General features: G+C 41.4%; 1 protein-coding gene across 19 annotated transcripts in view; it reads right to left on the bottom strand.

Annotated features, from left to right (window-relative positions):
- PCDH15 (protocadherin related 15) overlaps positions 1–21,858 on the bottom strand; it is a 647,566-nt gene that overhangs the window by 164,369 nt on the left and 461,339 nt on the right. For all 19 annotated transcript variants that reach the window (XM_079976223.1, XM_079976213.1, XM_079976221.1 and 16 more), the window contains 3 exons: positions 17,798–18,004; positions 9,964–10,098; positions 8,228–8,377 (listed from right to left, as the gene is read on the bottom strand). In XM_079976223.1, the coding sequence (XP_079832349.1) occupies positions 8,228–8,377; positions 9,964–10,098; positions 17,798–18,004 (492 nt within the window). The remainder of the gene's footprint in view (positions 1–8,227; positions 8,378–9,963; positions 10,099–17,797; positions 18,005–21,858) is intronic.

Here is a 21,858-nt window from a genome sequence, read left to right as displayed (position 1 = left end):
CTCCATATTCTGAGGACTGTGAAAGCACTGAACCGTACAAGTTTCAAAATTGCAGTTGCAAAGGTTACTGTTAAGGTAAGAGGGAGAAAGGGAAGAACCCAGGATTCAATTGGCTGTAACCAATCAATGAATAAATCAAACCCACCTACTTCTTCCCCGAACTCCGTCCTTGATGGTGTGCACTCGTTCTTCCATTCCACATGGGAAAGAGCCAACAATTTCAAATATGGAAAGCCAGTGATTGGGGTTTTGAGGTCAGGCAGGGCTGAGTTTAGCAGACCCAGTGACTGCTTGGGGCACTAGGTTCAGAAGGTGCTTGTCACAGGCTGTTTACTCAGAAATCCACTTTGGAGATAAATCAAACTGAAAAAAGTTCACCTTCGCTTGTAAAGCTGGCTCTGTGTGGCCAGTGGTGTGTTAAATTTTTATAGTTATTATTTGCAGGAAGATTTGCATCCGTAATCAGTCAGCAAGCCGTGTGTGGGACTGTGAGCAAAGCCACGTGTGCAAAATAATCCTAAATGACAAACTCACGAAATGGGTCCAAATTCAATAAGTTATTCAAAATGTAAACAAATGGAGAGAGATGTTCAGGATGTACCTCACTGGGTAGTCATTTGGGCAAAAGGAGAAACATCTGTGGTGGCTTCAAGACAGGCAAAAGGTCCACCAAGCCAACAGTCCCAACACCCTGACTTTCCATGGAGCACCAAAGATGGACAGAGGAAGTGTAAAGGAAAAGTCAGTTTGCACATACCACTTCTTCCAGATAAAGTAGGACACTGGTGCATTGTCCAATGATCCTTAAAATCCTATAGCCAGCTCTGCACATGGCAAATGCCATTGATTAATCCAACCCTAATGTTTTCCAAACATTTATCTTAAAAAGCTTTAAGGCCAATGCATTTGACAAATTATACACACGCCAGATAGCATACTGGAATAGGAACTGTCATTTTTGTAAGACAACTATATGCCACTCAAATTAAATGTTTTACTATCTCAGTAATGCAACTCAATTAGCAAATAGAAGGAGCCTTTCATCATGAATTATTGTCTAACTGCACAAACGCACTGAGGTCAGGGCTCTTTTTCTAACCTACTTCTTTTTATTGGAGTATCTGGTTTCACAGTCTAATCATGACTGACCTGGGCCATTTTCCTTTTGAAGCTATCGCAGCTGATTATCACTCAAAGGAGGCAAGGGTCCTTATAAGATTATATAGCAATTAGGAGGCAAATCAACAGAGTAGAACTGCAAAATTTCCAAGGATGTATATTAAGATCTGTGTGATTATGACTGATATACAACCCTCCAATTAAAATTGTATGTTTCTTGATTAAGAGATGTGAAGCCCAATCCTTTATGTGTTTATTTGGAGGCATGTTCCTCTGTGCTTGGAGTCAGTGTTTTGGGATAGTAGCCAAATTCCTAAATCTTACAATTTCATATACAATAAAAATCAGACATCTCATCTGATCCAAAATCCTTCCACCATCAAGCCCCCAAACTCAAGAAACCAACAGTTTAAAAGGAATTAGTATTTAAATACTAGGATGACATCCACACCATACATTTAAAGTACTCTTGTGCCAGTTTAACAGCCAAGGTAGCCCCCAAAGAATCCTGGGAACTGTAGTTTGCTAAGCAGCAGATCTCAGAGCTACAATTCGCAGAACCATTAACAAACTATAGCTCTCCAGATTCTGTTAATGTGTGCTTTAGACAAATGGTGTGAATATAGCCTAGATTAAAGGTTTCATGTGAGTTAACTTGCCAGGTAGGTTATAAGCATTGCAATCCTAAATGTCATTTGTCCTAGAAGAATGTTTTAATTTGAGGTAAATGGAGATCTGCCAAAACAAGTGTGTTTAACACATATCAAATTAATAATTTCTTACCTGAATCAACTACTCTTTATAGCAGTCCAAAAGCCCAAAGCAGATTTATACTCTAACTGTAATGGGAATACATATTTTGAAATTCAATCCAGATAGCAGAACTACAAACTTTTGAAAATATAAAAAACAGGATATTTAAGCTCACTGCAGTCATCATTGCTATAAGTACATTTTCAGGGCTGGCCAGATATATTTTACTGAGAAGTAAGTGATGTGTGTGGTAGGGCAGAGCTGCCTTCCTGGATAGGGCTTGGGGTGGTGGCAGTGGCAGTAGCAGTGAAGCTGTGGCCATGAAGTTACACTGGCAGGACTGCCACTTCAAATCCTCCACCTTTGCATCCCTATTCCACAAAGAACACTTTAATCTTACTGCATTTCTCACAGTGGGACAGCATACTCCTTCACTCCTGAGGTCATTCAATAGGCTATTTTCAGGGGTGAACATGCAGCTCTTTTCTCCAAGAGTCTGCTGCCACATCCTGAGCCCAGCATTCACTGCTGGGATGGTTTCATCACTTTTCCAAGCGGTCCACACAGATTCCTTGGAGACTCAATGGGTTTGGCAGCAGAGAGTATGTGCAAACGTGCTCAGTTTGGGGGAAAAAGCAAGGTAAAGGTATGGCAAATGAGAAAGCTAAAATGTAAAGAAGAGAGGAAGGGGATTGTCATCACCTGTACAGGATGGTTATAAGCTGAGAAGAGGTGAGATGAGATATAGTTAAGCAGTAAAGAACATGTGGTTTAATTCTCAGTTCAGCTGAGGACTCAGTGAACATAGCCTTAGGCAAATCACCTAGGAACATAGGAAGCTGCCTTACATTGAGTCAGTGTATTGGTCCATCTAGCTCAGTATCGTCTACACAGATTGACAGTGGTTCTCTAGGGCTTCAGAGAACAGTCACTCCCAGTTTTACCTGGAGATGCCAGGGATTGAAGCAAGGCACATGATCTATGACAGAGCTATGGCCCTTCCACCTTTCAGCCTGTGTCAATAACAGAGGACACTGCCACCAGCCCTTCTATCTACCTACCTATGACAAGTTTCATGGTCAAAACCAAATGGTAAAATCAGAGCAATCCCTTCATTTCAGTGCCAGCTGTGAATACACACCTTTTTTCTCAGATTACTGTTGCTGCTGACAGTATAGCTCTATGTATTTGCATTTTATACAAAAGCCTTTGCTTTTCATTCACAGTCAGACCTCACAAGTGAATCCCTTTCCTCAATATTCTCATGGCAAAGTCACCCCTTTCTCTTCCATTGGGTCAGTCAGCTGAACAATCTGCACTTCTGACCTCTTGACAACTGATCAGCTCAGAAAACTGAAAATTATTTCTGTAGAGGAGGTACTTAACTCCACCTTACTGACCACATGGCCTCTCCCTCTTCAGTTTAAGAGGAGGCAACTAAAAAGACACAGTGGCCCTTGACTTTTATCTCAGACACATTCACAGTACTCTAAAAAAAAAGTCAACCACAATTTTCAGCTGCTAATAATGAAAACCTCCAAAGGTGATACATCCTGATGAGGGAATGATTTGGTCTCTCCTCATTTATGAGATCAAATACCCCATGAACAGAATGAATCAATTGTTGCACAAGTACATGCTTGATATGAGATCACAGTGGGTACTCAAAATGATTTCACTTTTTGATTTGTTCACTCTGGGACATACACAGTGGCATTTGCGTATGTGTGCCTTATATAGAAACAAATTCATTTAATGCAAAGTGTAATAAAATACGTATTGTTGAGTTACCTGGCCTATGGAAGATCCCCAGGTGACTCCTTACTCCAGGAAGCCTCCCTTGCCTTCCTCGTGATTTCCAGGTGCTTCTTTGAGTGAATTCTGGTGTTGCAAGTCGGCTCACCAGGGGATCAGAGTTGTGGGGGAGCTGCTGCTATTCTACCATGCCCTTTAATCTGAAGCAAAAGCTACGGTCTCTATCGTTACATTATAAGTGGCTACATGCTGGCTAAAGTCGGGGATATTCATCATGAAATGGGACAGAATAGCAAAGAATCATGAGTAGTTGCTAGGCAACTCCCGATATGCCCTCTATGGCTAATTGTGACTCTTCATAAAAAGTGCATAGTGCATCAAGCCACAACATACTCTTTGTGTATTTCATGTTTTGTTGTACTTGCAGATATTGTTCCATATCACCTTGATGTTTTATATGAGTCAAGAGTGTATATATTTATAAATAAATTAAGGTAAGAAAATTATTCAGTTGGACACCATCTAGATGTAAAACGAGTAGCTAAGCAACTGAAATATGAATCAGAAAGTTCATGGCTAGAATCTTACTACAAACACTCTAAGTGGCCTCCGTGCTACCGAGGCCACCTGAGCCTAAAGCGACAGTAAGGGATCCAGAAGTACCTTCAAGCTGTTTACCTGTTCCTTCACAGAGAGTGTAGCCTCCCAGCCACCTGGTCTAGGGAACTACCCACTAACAATGCCTCATTCTTATCTGGACTGAGCTTTTCCAACTCTAAAATATTATTTTTGTGGTGAGACAATAAGCACTGTACATAGTATTCCAAATGCGGTCACACCATAGACTTGTATAACAGCTTTATGATATTGATAGTTTTATTTTTAATTCCTTTCCTAAGGATCGCTAGCATTGACTTTGCTTCTTTTCACAGCTACTGCACACTGGGTTGACATTTTCATCAAGCCATCTACTATGACCCCAATAACTTCTTTCTGGTCTGTCACCACCATCTTTAAAGGAAGCCTTCTCACCTCTAATAGCTGCTTTGAGTCTACTTGTTAACCATGCTGGGGTCCTCTTGAGCCCCAAGGTACCTCCTGATCTGTGGGATATGCTCCAGGGGAAGTTGTTCCACTCATGCATTGTTAAAGTTGAACACGCCCTTCTGATATTGTGGGTCATCCAGATCATGTGGTTACTCCCCATGCCAACATCAAGGGAGCCCACAGCTTTTGTCAAGGGAGCAATTTGGTTTGCTGTTATATTTAAGATACACATAGGTGGTAGATACGGGGAGTGCACACCATTCAAAGAAAAATGAGTTTTAAAAAACAGTAATACATTCTTGAAAAAGTTGTGGGATTATTGAGAAGTAAGCCCTATGTGAGGCTACACTGATATTGATATAAACAATCAATATGCAAATGTAATTTGCCATATTTTAAAAACTGCTATGGGCACATTGTGCTTTATTCATCACCTTCTGTGTTGTGGTAAATAAGCTGCATATGATAGATAAATATGCATACATATATTGCAGTAGTGCTGATCAATGCGAGTTAGTCTCTGCTTTTCCCAGGTATTGCTGACATGCTTAAAAAACATGTTGCAAAATCAGTTTTGGCAAGGGACGATGGTGGAACAGCAACAATGAATGTGTACGGAATTGGCCAAGATGGCTTCATAATACCATTTCCAGCCAAGTTCTGTTGCTGCAGTGAATTAATTGCAGTACATTACATTTATATCTTGTCTTTCCTCAAAGGATCTCAAGGCAGCACACACAGTTCTTGCCCATTTTATCCTCACAACCTCACTGTGAGTTATGTTAGAGAGAGAGTAACTGGGTCAAGTTTACCCATGGCAGACTGGGGAATTGCGCATGCTTCTCCACAGGCCTAGTTCAACCCTCCAACCCAACAACACCACACTGGCTCTCCACTCTGAAAAGTTATTAATATATAACTCCATTATTAATCATTACAATAAGTTTTTGTCTGTCCACAGCCTAAGGTTCCTGAATCCTGCTGACAAAACGCTGATGGTAAAGTTAATACTGTTGCTCCTGAAGCATGCAATCTAAAGTTAAAGAAACAGTAGTACAGAATAAAGTAACAAAGAAGCAGAGAGAATTTAAGAGTCCTGTTTGCAACATGTGTGTGCATATAAAGAAGAAGAAGAAGAAGAAGAAGAAGAAGAAGAAGAAGAGTAGTAGTAGTTTGGATTTGATATCCCGCTTTATCACTACCCGAAGGAGTCTCAAAGCGGCTAACATTCTCCTTTCCCTTCCTCCCCCACAACAAACACTCTGTGAGGTGAGTGGCCCAAGGTCACCCAAGGTCACCCAGCAGCTGCATGTGGAGGAGCAGAGATGCGAACCCGGTTCCCCAGATTATGAGTCTACCGCTCTTAACCACTACACCACACTGGCTCTCATTGGAACATAAGCAGAGCCTTGCTGGATTAAACCAAAGGCCTATCTAGTCCAGCATACTGTTCTCACATTGGCCAGTCAGATGCTATGGAAAGTCTGTAAACAGGGTGAGGGCAATTTCACTCTCCTTTAACAACTGGTATTTAGAAGCATGGTACCTTAGATACAGGAGCTGGAACACAGCCATCACTGATAGCCTCACACTCCATTAATTTGTCTATTCACCTTTTAAAGCCTTCTACGGTAAGTTGGTGGTCACCACCACATCTCATGGCAGTGAATTCCATACTTTTAAGTATATGATGTGTGAAGTAGTCTTTCATTTTTGTCTGTTCAATTCAGCTTCATTAGAGAAGCCTGAGTTTTAGCATTTTTCTCCATATCACACATAAGATACACACCTCTATTATGTCTTATTTGATAATTTTCCTAAACTGCCCCAAGCATTGTAACTCATCGTTTTGCATGCCACATTCTGCACCTTTTCTAGGAATATTGAGGGGGGGGGGAAATCTGTATATTGCTTCAACTAGAGTGACCCTATTAGCCAATCTAATTGCCATCCCAAAGCAAATGTGGTGGTTTTGGGATTAAACTCATTTGGAAGCAATGGCTAATTTTCATTTATTTGAATGGCAGCAATAAGAAAATAATCAACAGGATTAGAGAGCTAATCTATGGTAAATGAAGATAATGACATTCACATAAGAAGAAACCAGAACTGGTATCTTGGAACATAAGCAGAGCCTTGCTGGATTAAACCAAAGGCCTATCTAGTCCAGCATACTGTTCTCACATTGGCCAGTCAGATGCTATGGAAAGTCTGTAAACAGGGTGAGGGCAATTTCACTCTCCTTTAACAACTGGTATTTAGAAGCATGGTACCTTAGATACAGGAGCTGGAACACAGCCATCACTGATAGCCTCACACTCCATTAATTTGTCTATTCACCTTTTAAAGCCTTCTACGGTAAGTTGGTGGTCACCACCACATCTCATGGCAGTGAATTCCATACTTTTAAGTATATGATGTGTGAAGTAGTCTTTCATTTTTGTCTGTTCAATTCAGCTTCATTAGAGAAGCCTGAGTTTTAGCATTTTTCTCCATATCACACATAAGATACACACCTCTATTATGTCTTATTTGATAATTTTCCTAAACTGCCCCAAGCATTGTAACTCATCGTTTTGCATGCCACATTCTGCACCTTTTCTAGGAATATTGAGGGGGGGGGAAATCTGTATATTGCTTCAACTAGAGTGACCCTATTAGCCAATCTAATTGCCATCCCAAAGCAAATGTGGTGGTTTTGGGATTAAACTCATTTGGAAGCAATGGCTAATTTTCATTTATTTGAATGGCAGCAATAAGAAAATAATCAACAGGATTAGAGAGCTAATCTATGGTAAATGAAGATAATGACATTCACATAAGAAGAAACCAGAACTGGTATCTTAAAACAATTAGCTGTCCAATTACAATGCAACAAAATTGCCAGTCTGAATCTCTTTACTCACACGAATATATAATTGTAGTAAGCAGTGATTAAAAAAATCTACAGCTCAGGAGAAAATGTATTAAGGATCAACTTCTGCAAGAGCTGAATTGAAGAATAGCACTAAAGCTATATACAAAGCCCAAATCTCAAGGTAAAGTCTCACAAAGCCAAAACAAAAACAACCCCCAAAACAAATAAGTCCTCAATTGTCTAAAACAGTATTAAATACAAGCCTCTGAAAGGTGTTATGTACTGATTTTCCCTCCACAGAGGCCACCAGTGGTGTCAGAAACAATAGCAAGAAAATATTTCCTCCCACTACAGATTCTGTGGAAAATGAGTATTACTTATTTTCACACTGAAAAATGAGAATGCATTCTTTACATTTTTGACTCTTCCGATTTTCCTTCCTAACACATCTTTCACAAGGCAAGTTGAAATGACTGAAATTAAAGACTGTCTGGATTTCTGTCTCATGCTTACTTTACTATCTATCTGTCTATCTATCATCATCTCTCTCTCTCTCTCTATTTATTTTGTATACTGCCCTATAACAGTAGCTCTGCGGGTGAAGATCAGGATCCTTCCTCCTGAACATTTTTTATTTACATTTAATATGTTCCACTATAGGCTTTGTTGAAGAACATGCTGAAAAAACAAATGTACCTTGATAACGCTTTCTCCAGGCCTCATGTCTGTGTAAATCTTGACGTTATATGATATGTTGGAGAAGGTTGGAGAGTTATCATTTGCGTCAATCACAACAATATTGACTGTGACTGGGGGGCTTTCTTGCACACCATCAGAAGCTATCATCTTCAAAAACAAACAGACATGAGAAAAACTTTGAGAAAAAATACAATTAAATGAACATAATAATTCAAGTATAACTGAAACTGAGCTTTAGCACATCATGCACACAACCTCAGTATACTGATTAGAGCAGTTCCTGAAATCACTTTAAAATCTCATTTCAAAACATTTTCTAGGTGAAGAATTATATCCAAGAGAATCATGGGGAAAATGTTTTATTTTAACTGGTGAGCTACCTCCTTTTTATTCTCCTTTAGATCTATTCACACATTACCTTTTTAAAGCTGTAGATCTAAAGGTGTAAATTGAAAAGAAGAGTGTTGCTTAGGGAGCTAGGAATGACTGCCGATCCCTGTCAGCAAATACTCACTTGCAAACTTGGTTTGCCCTGCATAATATGTGTGAAATTGCTCCTGATAATGTAAAGATGAAGCAAAAGGAATAAGTAAGCTATTAAAATGATTAACTATCATCTGGGTTTCATGCTCCAAATTATGACTTGCAAGCCTGTAACACCTTCAGTAACAGTCGTTGTTCATTTGCTTATAACAAGTGATCTCATTATAGGCAGAACCAATCAGCAGAGTCTACAGTCACAGAAGATGTGTGATGGGACAGTGGTGCTCACCTGACCTCCTCAAAGCAGTGACTCAGCTGTCGGGAGTCGGGTGATGCCCACACTACCACCACACTGTACACTAATGTACCACACTGTGCACATGAAGGCAGCATGTCTCACAGGAGATTTGAAGTCTACAAAAAGACCCTACAATGGTACCTCAGGTTAAGTACTTAATTCATTCCGGAGGTCTGTTCTTAACCTGAAACTGTTCTTAACCTGAAGCACCACTTTAGCTAATGGGGCCTCCTGCTGCTGCCGTGCCACTGGAGCACGATTTCTGTTCTCATCCTGAAGCAAAGTTCTTAACCTGAAGCATTATTTCTGGGTTAGCGGAGTCTGTAACCTAAAGCGTATGTAACTTGAAGCATATGTAACCTGAGGTACCACTGTACCTCTTGTGAAAGTACAAGGCACCAGATATAACTTTGTATCTATATGCTTAACAAGGAATGCAGCAAAGATGGTCAGCAGTACGGAAAGCCAAGTCCAAAGAGGAAAGGTTGAAAGAACTTGGTATGTTTATCCTGGAGAAGACAAGACTGAGTGGGACACACAATGACTCTCTCAAATACCTGAAAGCCTATCCTACTCAAGAGGGCAAAGACTTGATCACTGCTGCTCAACAGGCTGGGATTTGATCCAGTGGGTTGAAGTTACCAGAGGGCAGATTGGTTGAACAGAAGGAGAAACTTTGTAGCTGTAAAAGCAGTTTAATAATGAACTGAATTATGTAGGGTGGATGGGTGGGCTCCCCATTGATGCAGGTCTTAAAGCAGAGGCGGGGCAGCTGCTCTTGTTATGGATTTCCTGCACTCAACAGGAGGGTTCGACGTCACTGCCTACAAAACTTCTTCCAATTCTCTGATTTTGTGAAACAGCTTTCTTAAAATTTATGCCGATTTGACATATCCGGCAAAAATATCCTACTTGTTCTCCAACAATAAATCAGCAACTGAACTTTGCTTACCGAAAAGGTGTACAGCTGTTGGAGCTCCCTGTCAACTGGTTGAAGCAAGGTGAGGTAGCGAGTTATGCCAGTCTGAGTCACAGTGAAAAACGTGTTGTAGTCGTTTAGAAAAATATGGAGCAGGGGGTCCTTTGTCTTGAAAGAGAAATGAAGAGAATGGTTATTACATTCTCAAAGGTCTAGTAACAATATGCATGCAGGCTGTTTTATTTATAGTATTATGTATCTAGACAGACAATGACATTTGGGAGGAAACGCAATACAGTTTACCTAAATTGCCGGAATTACAATCTCTTCTTGAATTGGAGGGAGGTGCTGGGGGAGGCAGTCCTTATCCCCACTGCACTGTTTTCCTTTTAACCAGAAGTGCCATTGAAAAGCCATCAGCCTTTTCCCAAATAATTTGAGCTCTGATCATAACCGTCTTTTGGCAATTGGGCATTTTAGCAATTATTTCGAGATCAAACTTTTAAAAAGCAGTGGGAGGGTGAAGACTCCAGCCACCTGCCAGATGAACAAAACCACAGTCCATAGCGAAAGCATTATACCATTCGCTGATAACATATTTGCTAAAAACAGCCGTTCTTACAATGCAGATTTCAACACGCCAATGGGAAGATGATAATTTATGATTCAAAGCATCTGCTTCCATTGAAGGTCTTGAGAAAGCTGCCAGTATGCTTAATGTAATTGGGAAGCACAATAGCTTTGACATGTTGGCAACTGGTGTGAGGGCTGAAGATCTCCATTTGTGCCACAAAGCAAGCCATTTAGAAAGAATCAGAGTGAAGGATCTTTTGTTTTCTGTATCAGAAAAAAAGGGCCCACATCACTTGAAAATAAGAGGATTCCCTTTGTTTAAAAAATGGTAGAAGGCATTAAAAATGGCTAAGTTTTCAATGCGATGGAGCTCTTTGCTTTAATTCATATAAAACCAGAGGCGCCAGCTTGCAAGGGCGATTGCAGGGTCAAAATCACACATGTGATATCAAGATGTCGAGAGAAGCTGGGGGCAGAGCGGAACGCAGTGGCTACATGGCTTCAATGGCTGGCGGCGCCTCCTCCACCTGCTTCCACCCTTCTTCCCCTCTGAAGCAGCAGGAGGAGAAAGAGCTAGCTGCTGGAGCTGTTCCGCACTCAGCCTCCTCCACCCCCTCAATATTGAGCAGCCCTAGCCACCTCCCAAAAGATATTGAGGGGGCCCAAAACTGCTCAGCTCCCAGGAGCTGGTGTCCTTCTATGGAACTGTTTTAAAATGCTGGGTTGGATCCAGGCTTAGAGTGAGATCTACTGAAATCAATGAGACTCAAGTGAGTCATAAGTAACTTACTGGGTCAACTTTAAGAATGGATCCAACACACCACAAATACTCTCAACCTACAATACTTTCCTCTGCAAAGTGTACTCTGTAATACATATTTGAACACTGTGACCAAAGAGCCCAGAAGATGAAAAAATATAAAAAAATAAGCATGGCCCGAGCTGTGAGGAGGTGGTGGGTTTTTCCCTTCATCTAATTTGTTACAGTTTTGGGATTAGTGGAAATGTTACATTTCTGAATAAACAAGGCAGCACCATGTGCCACAACGGCAACCAAATAATGTGCTCCCCAGGTCAAATCCTGTGAAACTGTATTTTTGCAATGCTGTTGTGAATAGTATTTGTGAGATGCTATTGTGGAGTATGCTGTGATAACTGAAAGTCATCAGACTCCTAGGCAGCAAGCCAGCCAAGAAGAGTAATAAAGGTCTCATTCCACACACCAATTTTCAGACATCAGGACTTCCCATTTCCATATAATTTTTCTGCAAGTACTGGAATAACATTTATTTGCTAAGCAAATACGTATTATAAAAACCTTGTAAACACCCATTAATGTGACACACTTTCCTTTTACCAGTTAATTGAAATATCGAAGACTTGTAAGATATTTCAAAAGGAAGTTTCTACAGGTGGTCGCTCGTGTTCCAACAAGTGTTAACAGCATCACTGCAACTGACAGGAACAGGAACAGAGAAACAGGGAAAGTACTAAGGATCTTTTTTCACACGTGATGCATCTCTTTTCCCCATGTTCTGCATTCTGTCATATGTCAGTAGCACTGCTGTGTGCAGACAAGAAGTAGGAGAAATACAGGACAGTGCGCAATGGGTGAAAAGGGGGTAAGGAAGAGAGATGGTAGCTTTGAACATGATGTGGCTGCTGCTTCTTCAGAAGAGATAATCACAGTTCTGATCTTCAGATGAGGTATGGAAACAGAGAAAAGAACACTGCTATTAAATAGATTTTTCTTTTCTTCCAAAATTAGTGTTTTGAAAAAGTATATTCAGCAAAAGACAGCTCAATTTTTTGGTATTTTTTTTTTATATATACAGGAAGAAAGGTGAGAAAAAGTAAAGTCGATGAGTAGGAAGGAGTTAACACACCCACACAAACATCTAAAAATACCTACAGGGATGGCACCTGGTGGGACCTAAAAAACAAAACGAAGCAAATAGAAAATAAAATAAGTGTAAGCAGTAAACTTATATAATGCCTGGAACCACTTTAAAAAGCTATTGAAATAAGACATGTAAAAGCAATGGACCACCAAACAAAAGCACTATCAAGATATTCTTTCCTTTGTAAAGATTACAAATTTAGACCGAATCTAACACTCAAAACACTTTCCCTTTATAATCACCATTGATATTTCCCTATTCATGAAAGGGGAGTCACAAGCTCATGTGCATTCTCTCTTCTGAAGTTAACAATGCTCGCACTGTTAGATCACACGCACATGTTGTGATTTGCAGGAAACAGAAGAAATATTTCTGCACCATCTCTTAAGAAGGTTAAAAGGGTAGAAGGAGGAAGTAGAAGTAAAAAAAGAGAAAGCTACCTGACTGGTAAGTTGTTAGCTGGGGAAATTAGAATTCCTAAATAACATTTATACAGGTACACTGGGGTTCCCCAACATCTTCTCTTATGGAAAACCAGTGTTGGTTATTCCTCAGAAAACACTGTGTTTATGAAGATAAAGCTTTTGAACAAAAGTAGAGGTTAAGGGTGGATTTTGTTGTTGGCCACAGGAACCTGACACCACTGTGTTCATTTCCTATAATATGAGGATGTTATTTGTACTAAACAGCAGGAGCTATGAATTTGGATACTGGATAAAGTCCCACTATACCAATTCACCCAAGGTCTTGCAACCTGTGGGGAAAAAGCAGGAGTAAAGCCAGAATTCATCTTGCCTTTGTCTCCAGCCAGGGCAAAGCAAGGAGCATAGACAGAGCTGAATTGACTCTGGGTATTTCATCAGAAAGCCTTGTTAGTCCTCAGGGTGACTCTGTCTCCTGGGAAGAGGCCCTGCTCATAACTTTGCATATTGGGAGCTGCACCATACATTTAGAAGCACCACAGCAGAGTAGCAGCACAAGGAGCTGAGGATGCTCACTGCCCCTTGCCACAGACTAGGAGGGAAGTGTAGTCTTGCCTTGTGGGGAGAAACAATACTACAGGGTATGCAGAATCAGCACCTGGCTCTGTGGTGTTTGAGGAGGTTGTAGCTTCTGCCCTGAAGTTTGTTTAATGCCTAATGACAAGGGGGCTGTGGAAATCCATATAGTGCATATCTTGGAGTAATTATGGGTGGGTCAGAAATGTCTTCTTAGAATATCATCTAGTTAGATGTGGATGCAAACTCAAATAAAGGGGTTGAGGTGAGCTCTAAGGTCTGCAGTAACCTTTGAGAATACATAAGGGACTGAATATAGGCTAAAGAGTAGTATTCTGCTCTGAGCTGTATGTGAACCAACCAAACCTCCAGGGAACTAAATGGATGTAAACACAACAATAAGTTTCAGTTTAGTGAACAGAAGTTCAAAAAATTCTTTCCTGAATCACCTTGGCAATGGATTTCAATATCTCCATCACGAATTTTGGGGTTTTTTTTGGCCAGAAATCTGCTGAGAAACTTCAAATCCAGAATGGTTTCCCAGTTCAATTGGCAACTGTGAAAAATATTGCAAATGATAGCCCAGAAGGACTATCTGGGTAAGGTACAACCAATAGAGGTTATAATCGGCTTCCATGGGAAATCTCTCTCTTCCTGTGAAAGGGACAGAGCATTTTTTCAAGGCCAGTTGAACTGTGCCACAGGGACCATACTGACTAGCTGTCTATGTTAGTTTTCCTGAGTCACACAACAAGGTTTATAATCCCTTTCACACTGTCTTAAACCATAATATGCCATGTTGCTTTACTGACTTTGGAGCCTGCATTATGCCAGCTGTTGTTGTTTGCATTTTTAATTTCCTTCTATTGTAGATCAGCCTTCTGGGTAGGATAACATAGATAGCTCAAGAGCATAAATCACTTTGTGGATCACAAGTTTCACAGGCCTCATCCAGACATTCTGCTACAGAGTTAATGTTGAGCTTGAAGCTAATGCAGAAGTCTCATGCTAAAATGAATACTTAATGTTCTACACTAATTCCATGTCTGAGCTTGTGAACTCCACACGATTATTAACACTAACTTCTGTCTTTCGATTCAAGAGGGAAAATGCATGTTCATTAATTTTACCAAATATTCAGACGCTCATGTTCTCACATGCAGAAATCAAATTGTTACACCCCAGGGGTTCGTCTACAGGGAGTTAAATTAGCATTGAATTTCTGTTTTTGATTTAATGCAGGAAAACAAATTTACCGTGTTTTAATTCTGAATTAAATATTTTTGATAATATGTAAATGAGATTACAGTGGTGTTAGTTGACAAAGTTGACTCTTTAAAAAACTTGACTGAAAATATTCTTGAAAAATTACTTAAGCAGCTAATTCTATTCCCCCTTCCTTTTCCCTGTGCTGCCACTGAGTCTATCTAGTCACAGAGATACCTGTTTTGACATACGAGCATTTATTTATATAGTCTGATGACCTATTTAAAAGCTTCATGGCCCCCAAAGCCCCACTTTCTTTTAATCCTAAAAGTCCAAGAAGCTAATGCAAGTTCTGCAGAGTCCTAATGCTCCTGTATTGCTTCTGGAAACTGGTAGTCAGAGATGCAAATCTAGGAATCCAATAGCCACAGGCTCCTAAAATACTGGAGCGAGTGACAGCCATCTGAATTGCTGGTGAGGTTGGGAAGGAGGTTTCTTCTCTTTCCAAGGATGATGCAGCTGCTAACAGAACTTGGCCACCGCCTCTTCTTACTCCTGAAGTGGTCCCTACCTAAAATTCCAGGAATAATTATAAAATTATCAACATCCCAGACTTGAGCAACCAGCAGGAAGTGCTGTAGCTCAGTGATAGAACTTTGCATGCAGAAGGTCACAAATTCAATTCCTGGCATATTAGGTGGGACTGGGAGAGGCTCTGAAAACCAGTCAATGTATTAACATTATCACCACCATCCTGCCCTTTACTCTATGGTCCCAGGGCAAGTTACAACATTCGAACAGAACATTACAAATTAGTTAATACTGAGCTGGATGGACTATTGGTCTGACTCAGTATTAGGCAGCTTCCTATGTTCTTAGGCATCTTAATGCCATCAGTGAAACATGTTTTTTTCTCTCTCTCTTCCTCCCTACCCACTTATCCTGGCAACGTGGGTCACCAAATTTGGTGTCTTCAGTACTATCTAGATTCAATATGCTGACAGGCTATGCTGAACTACGAAACCTCCTTGCAGTTTCAAAACGAGCAGTAGGCTGGAAACCTGGGTAAAATCAGACAAGAGGAAACAAGGCATTTTGGAAGTCATCCCAGCTGCCTATTCCCACATGTCTCCACCTTAGGACCACATTGTATGGCATGGTCATCAGATGCCAGCTGCTAGTAAATAATGCATCCATCAAGAGAGTTGCTCCACATGCTGTGTGCATGTGTATTTGAAGATCATGCACCAGGCACTTTTAGGAACTGCAGCAACAACTTTCAAGGTTCCGGAAGATTGTGATGGTATGAAGAAAAACACCATAAAAAAGTGAGGCATGATCCTGGTCCTATAGATTTCCGCAAGGAACAGCACTGTTAGCAGGTGGCACTTAGGCCTAAGCCCCAAGCCTTTTGAAGTGGATTCTGTCCCTACTCTGTTTTTTAAACATGAAAAACAATTTACTCACTGGGAGATGCGGCAAAAGAACAGTGCCAGTAAGACTCCACCCACCTAACCTCTTAATTTGCTCAGTGGGAAATTAATGTATCAGGTCCAGAATATCCTGTTTTTATCCCACAGCTCAAAGTAAACTAAAGCTGGATTTTTGTTTTTCCTTCTGAAAGTCTGTCTAAATTTGCATCATAAATATGATTTGCTCTATGTGCATATACTATGTGCGAATTTGTGTCATGAACGTGTGCCCTGAATCTTTTAAGTATCTAGAAATTCTCATGTCAATGGGCAAAATTTAAACTCAACTTTAATTCTCTCGTTCAAATCTATTGGACTTGAAAGTGCCCACTTTTGGCTGGAACATGCCCATCACATTTTTATATTAAAACCCTTCAGTAAGTCATGAAATATCTGCTTGTGCTATGATCTCTCCTGCCTTTCTGGATAGCAACCCATTCCTTACCAAGAACCACATGCTGCTTTTGAAACACATCTCATCTTGCATTTATCCCAAATGAAAGTCTAAGCATAACCATCTCATTTTCTTCACTCCTTCCAATATTCATAAGGCTTCATTTCAGCATGGGTTATGCAATTTGCTTATAAAAAAAAGTCACTCATAAACCACCTGTTATTTTACACATTTTCAGAATTGATCCTTATGTATGCTAGTTCGTGTTAGATTGGCCTAGTTAGATGTAAAGGAGGATAGAGGGGAATCGAGCAGGTGTGGCTTTTCACTACTGAGAGGCAGGCAATTGAGTACAATAGAGCACATTCTAAAATAGAGAAATAAATAAACAGGGAACTTGTCAAAGATATAATTGAAGGGGGACTGGTAGAACAGGAAGGCATCTAGCTATGGCTGCATAAAATAAACTAAGTATGAGAAAGGGGAGGAGACATATGCTGACCTCAAGAGGCTTGCACAAGACAGAGAAGAGTGGAGGCTTGGTGGAGACCAATCTATGGGGTAAAACATGAGAAGAGTAACTTTTCTAACTACATTATAAGGTGTATGCCCTCTGTAGAACTCTTGAAAGTACCGGGGTCCTGTCCTGTCCTCTGCATCTAGCCATTCTGCCTATGCTATGATTGGGTGGTGACAATCTGTGAAGCTGCATCCACAGTATCTGTGAAAAAGCATCCAGGTATCCACAGTATCACTTTAGACTTTATCATGAAGAATATTACGATCTGCCTTCTACACAATGTTTTGTTTCCTTCTAAATGGCAAAAACATATCTTTTTACTACCATGGATGGAATTTCAAAACTTCCTTAGCTAACCACCCTAATGGTTAATCAAGCCTTATTGTTAAACTTCGTTCGCCATTCCTGCCTGAATTTGTCTAATGGCCTGAACTAATCAGAAAAAACCCTGAATCAGAGCCCCTTCAAGTACATTATTGCCATTCTAGCCTGGAATTGAATCACTTCAGTTGCAAAAACCACTAGAGAAAATATTTCACTGCTTTTTAATGGATCACAGAAACAAGAGATTAGCCTGAAACAGTCTTTGTACTGTGGGAAAGTAATCTGTTGAGGACTGTTTCCAAAAATTCTGATATTTATTTTAACCCACATTTTGTGTGTGTCACATGCAGCAGTTACACTGGTAAACCTTGGTGCAATCGGGTTCTTAAAAATCTATTTATGAAATCATCCAGCGTTTATGGACAAATATGGCATTTCACAGAGCACACTTGAATGTTTTAACAATGCAAAACACAAACCTCTTCTACATCGTTATCCAAAGCTATGATCTGCAGTGGAGACGTCAAGTTCTGGTTATCTGAGATCGTTGTACCCACAGGGGAGGACTCTAAAATAAAGCCCTCGTACGCTGCTTCTGTGAAGTAAGGCTTCTGATTGTTTTCATCTAGAACTTCAATATGTAGATTGGCAAATGCTGGAAGAGGATGACCATTGTCTTGTTCTGCCTACAAAAGCAAAAAGTGTGTTTGTTACTGGTAAAGTTAGCCCCCATCCAAGTAGGGCTATTAACTCCAACAGAATTTATTTATTAATTAAAAACATTCGTAAGATGTCTTTTAGGAGGCCCTTGCAAGCCAGCTTCCAAAAACATTATTACAAATGTTAAAAAACAACCAACCAGCCACCACACACACAGTAATAACAAATTGTTAAATAACCATAACTGGCAAAAACATTTATTCTTATAAATAAATAACCAAATACTATTAAGCATTGCACTCAAGGAAGGACTGTGCATAAGACACCACATTCCAGAGGTCATTGTCATTTTGAAGCCCCAAGAAAGATCCCATGTAGTGTGATCAGGCGTGTGCTTGTGGAACAGGGCTTCTATACCCTTTCCCGGTCCCCTTCACTTTCAGGCCCCAGCTCTAGCAGGGGTAGGCAAACTAAGGCCCGTGGCCGGATGCGGCCCAATAGCCTTCTCAATCCCACCCGCGGATGGTCCGGGAATCAGTGTGTTTTTACATGAGTAGAATGTGTCCTTTTATTTAAAATGCATCTCTGGGTTATTTGTGGGGCCTGCCTAGTGTTTTTACTTGAGTAGAATGTTGTGTGCTTTTATTTAAAATGCATCTCTGGGTTATCTGTGGGGCATAGGAATTCGTTCATTCCCTCCCCCCCCCCCGCAAAGTATAGTCTGGCCCACCACATGGTCTGAAAAAGGTTGCTGACCTGTGCTTTAGAGCGTTGAAGGGGCCTCCAAGAATATTTGGGGTGTATGAATGGGAGAATGGGGGTTAATCTGCACAAGTTTGTTTCTGTAACACAGATTGGGAATGGGATACAAAACAGCATCACATTGTTTAAGGAATGTATGGCTGGATCAGACCAATTTATCACTCCAATACTACGTTTAAGAGCCAAGGACATACTGTCCTGGTGGACATGGTAGCGAGTGGAAAAGTCTACAGAGAAAAAGGAGTGTGTGAGTGTGTGCAGAAACTAACCTACTGTACAAAGGTTAAATTTACCCACATTTCCCAAATTTCCATTTCATGAAAACTTTTCTTTTGGAAGTACTGTGTTCATTTCACAATTTCTTGATTGAACCGCTCGGCTTCTCTTCAGTTCTGAACCGGCTCATGGCAGGATCTAGGGCCTAATGGAGACCTTAAATGCAGCACCCGAGTTGAACCTTGGTCACTATTGTCCTATCTTGGTGTGTTAGGGAAATAGAGGGCAGCAACACTGAGGGTCTTGTGTCGAGCACTGTCGAAGGGGCAAGTCAAAATGAGTCCAATTAAAGATTGAGATCAGGCCTAATTGGATCTTGGGAGCTGGGATGGATGCCAGAAACTTCATAGCCTATTTAGGATTCCATCCTATCACTATAAATCTCAGCATCACCCATCAAATAATAAATATCTCCTTGGCGAGTAAGGAAAAAATTACTGACTGCATCACGGCTGCACATTCTAAATTATGTAGTAAAAAACACCACCTCGTTCATTTTAAAGGATAACCATTAATTCTAAATATCAAAGTCTACTCCAATTAAACACCAGCTGTGTCAGAAATAGGTAGAAAATGCTGATATGGTATTTTTGAACTCTTCCTACTTCCTCACCACTACATCTATGCACACAGAGAGAAGGAGGGTGGGGCTGGGTAGGCAGATAGGATGGCCAGGTTTTAAAAAATCTGTGTCAATCAGAAACATACTTAGAGGAAAATTGATTACACTCAATTCCTCCACTACTAGAGATCATTTAACCACAAATAATCAGTGTAATGAATCTGTCACTTTCATGAGATGAGATTGTGCAAGTATTTAATATGGGGGGGGTGCGTGCATGCGTGGGTGCATGCGTGCGTGCGCACAAACACATGCATACACAGACACCTATGTTAAATATATATTTTCTTTTCTTGCTGCCCAAATTCAGTGCTGATCTAAACATCTCCCTTTCCTTGTGCTATAAGAGGGCAAAATTATCTGGACACAATACTAAGGGCTGACTTATCGTACAGAGGGCAGGAATGACATAATTATGTTGTTCTCTTGCATCAACAGCAGCAAAGGCTTATGAGTTTTTTGTTTTGCTTAAAAAAAAAAGTAAACAGATCTCCTTCAATAAAAGTGCCAGGAATAGGAAACTGTATAGCATTTTAGTTGTATTTGCCTTTAAGCTTCCATATAATTAACTCTCATCACCCTCAATTTTGCCAATGCTGCCTGGGGAAGATGGCAGTGGGAGTCCAACAATATATGGAGGGCCATAGATTCCCCAACCTTGATTTGTTTGGTCTCATGAGGCAGAGTGTTCCACCAGGCTGGAGCCAGAGTTGAAAAGGCCCTGGCTCTGGTTGAAGCCAATCTAACTTCCTTAGGGCCCGGGACCACTATGGTGTTGTTATTTATGGACCTTGAGGCTCTCCGTGGGGCATACCAGGAGAGGCGGTCCCGTAGGTACGAGGGTCCTAGGCCGTGAAGGGCTTTAAAGGTCAAAAGCAGCACCTTAAATCTGACCCTGCACTCCACTGGGAGCCAGTGCAGCTTGAAAAGCACTGGGTGAATATGCTCCCATCGCAGAGACCCCGTGAGGAGCCTCGCTGCAGCATTCTGTACCCGCTGGAGTTTCTGGGACAGCTTCAAGGGCAGCCCCGCGTAGAGCGAATTACATTAGTCAAGCCTGGAGATGACCGTCGCATGGATTACTGTGGCCAGGTTGGGGCGGGAAAGGTAAGGGACAAACTGCTTGATGCGGCGAAGGTGAAAAAATTTCGCCTTGGCTGTTGCTGTAACTTGAGCCTCCATGGAAAGGGAGGCGTCAAGGATTACACCCAAACTCTTAACGGAAGGCAATGGCACTAATTGGGGCCCCGCAAGAGAAGGGAGTTGGTCCCTCATCCCCATGCCATCCCGACCTAGCCATAGGACCTCTGTCTTTGAAGGATTTAGTTTCAATCGGCTCCCACGAAACCATCCAGCCACAGCTTCCAAGCATCTGGTCAGTGTGTTTGGGGCTGAGTCGGTGTGGCCATCCATCAGCAGATAGAGCTGAGTGTCATCAGCATATTGGTGACAACCCAGCCCAAAGCTCCGGATAATCTGGGCAAGGGGGTGCATAAAGATGTTAAAAAGCATCGGGGAGAGAATTGCACCCTGCGGCACTCCACACACCAAGGAGTGGCGCGATGACATTTCCCTCCCTAGTGCCACCCTCTGTCCCTGACCAGAGATAAAAGAGCACAACCAGTTACGGGCTATGCCCTGTATCCCCACGTCTGCGAGGCGGTGGTCCAGAAGATCATGACTGACCATGTCAAAGGCTGCTGACAAATCTAAAAGGATCAGCAGTCCTGACCCGCCTCAATCCAATTGTCTACGGAGATCATTTGTTAGGGCAACCAGAGCCGTCTCTGTCCCAAAACCAGGACGGAAACCGGACTGAAATAGATCTAATGCCGATGTTTCCTCCAGAAACCTACCAAGCTGTTCAGCAACCGCTCTCTCAATTACCTTACCCAGGTATGGAAGATTTGAAACTGGGCGGTAATTGGATAGGTCTAAGGCACGGGTGTCAAACACAAGGCCCGCGGGCCGAATCCGGCCCGCCAGACCTCGCCATGTGGCCCGTGTAGCCGCCACCGGCCACCAGCCTTCACCTTTTATTCTCGCTTTTTTTTTTTGAGACACAAGAAAGCCGCCTCTTCAGCGCATGCACGGCAGCCTACAAGCCAGAGAACGTCTGCCCTCTAGCGGCGCTGGCCGTTCTACACAGGAAACCTCCACTTTACACGCATTCAGGAAACCTCCATTTGTTTTTATATTGAGCGCATGCCATGCTGTGAT

The sequence above is a fragment of the Podarcis cretensis genome (genome assembly GCF_951804945.1).
Source record: "Podarcis cretensis genome assembly, chromosome: 5".
Classification (NCBI taxonomy): Eukaryota; Metazoa; Chordata; class Lepidosauria; order Squamata; family Lacertidae; genus Podarcis; species Podarcis cretensis.
This window is presented reverse-complemented; position numbering and strand designations above follow the sequence as displayed.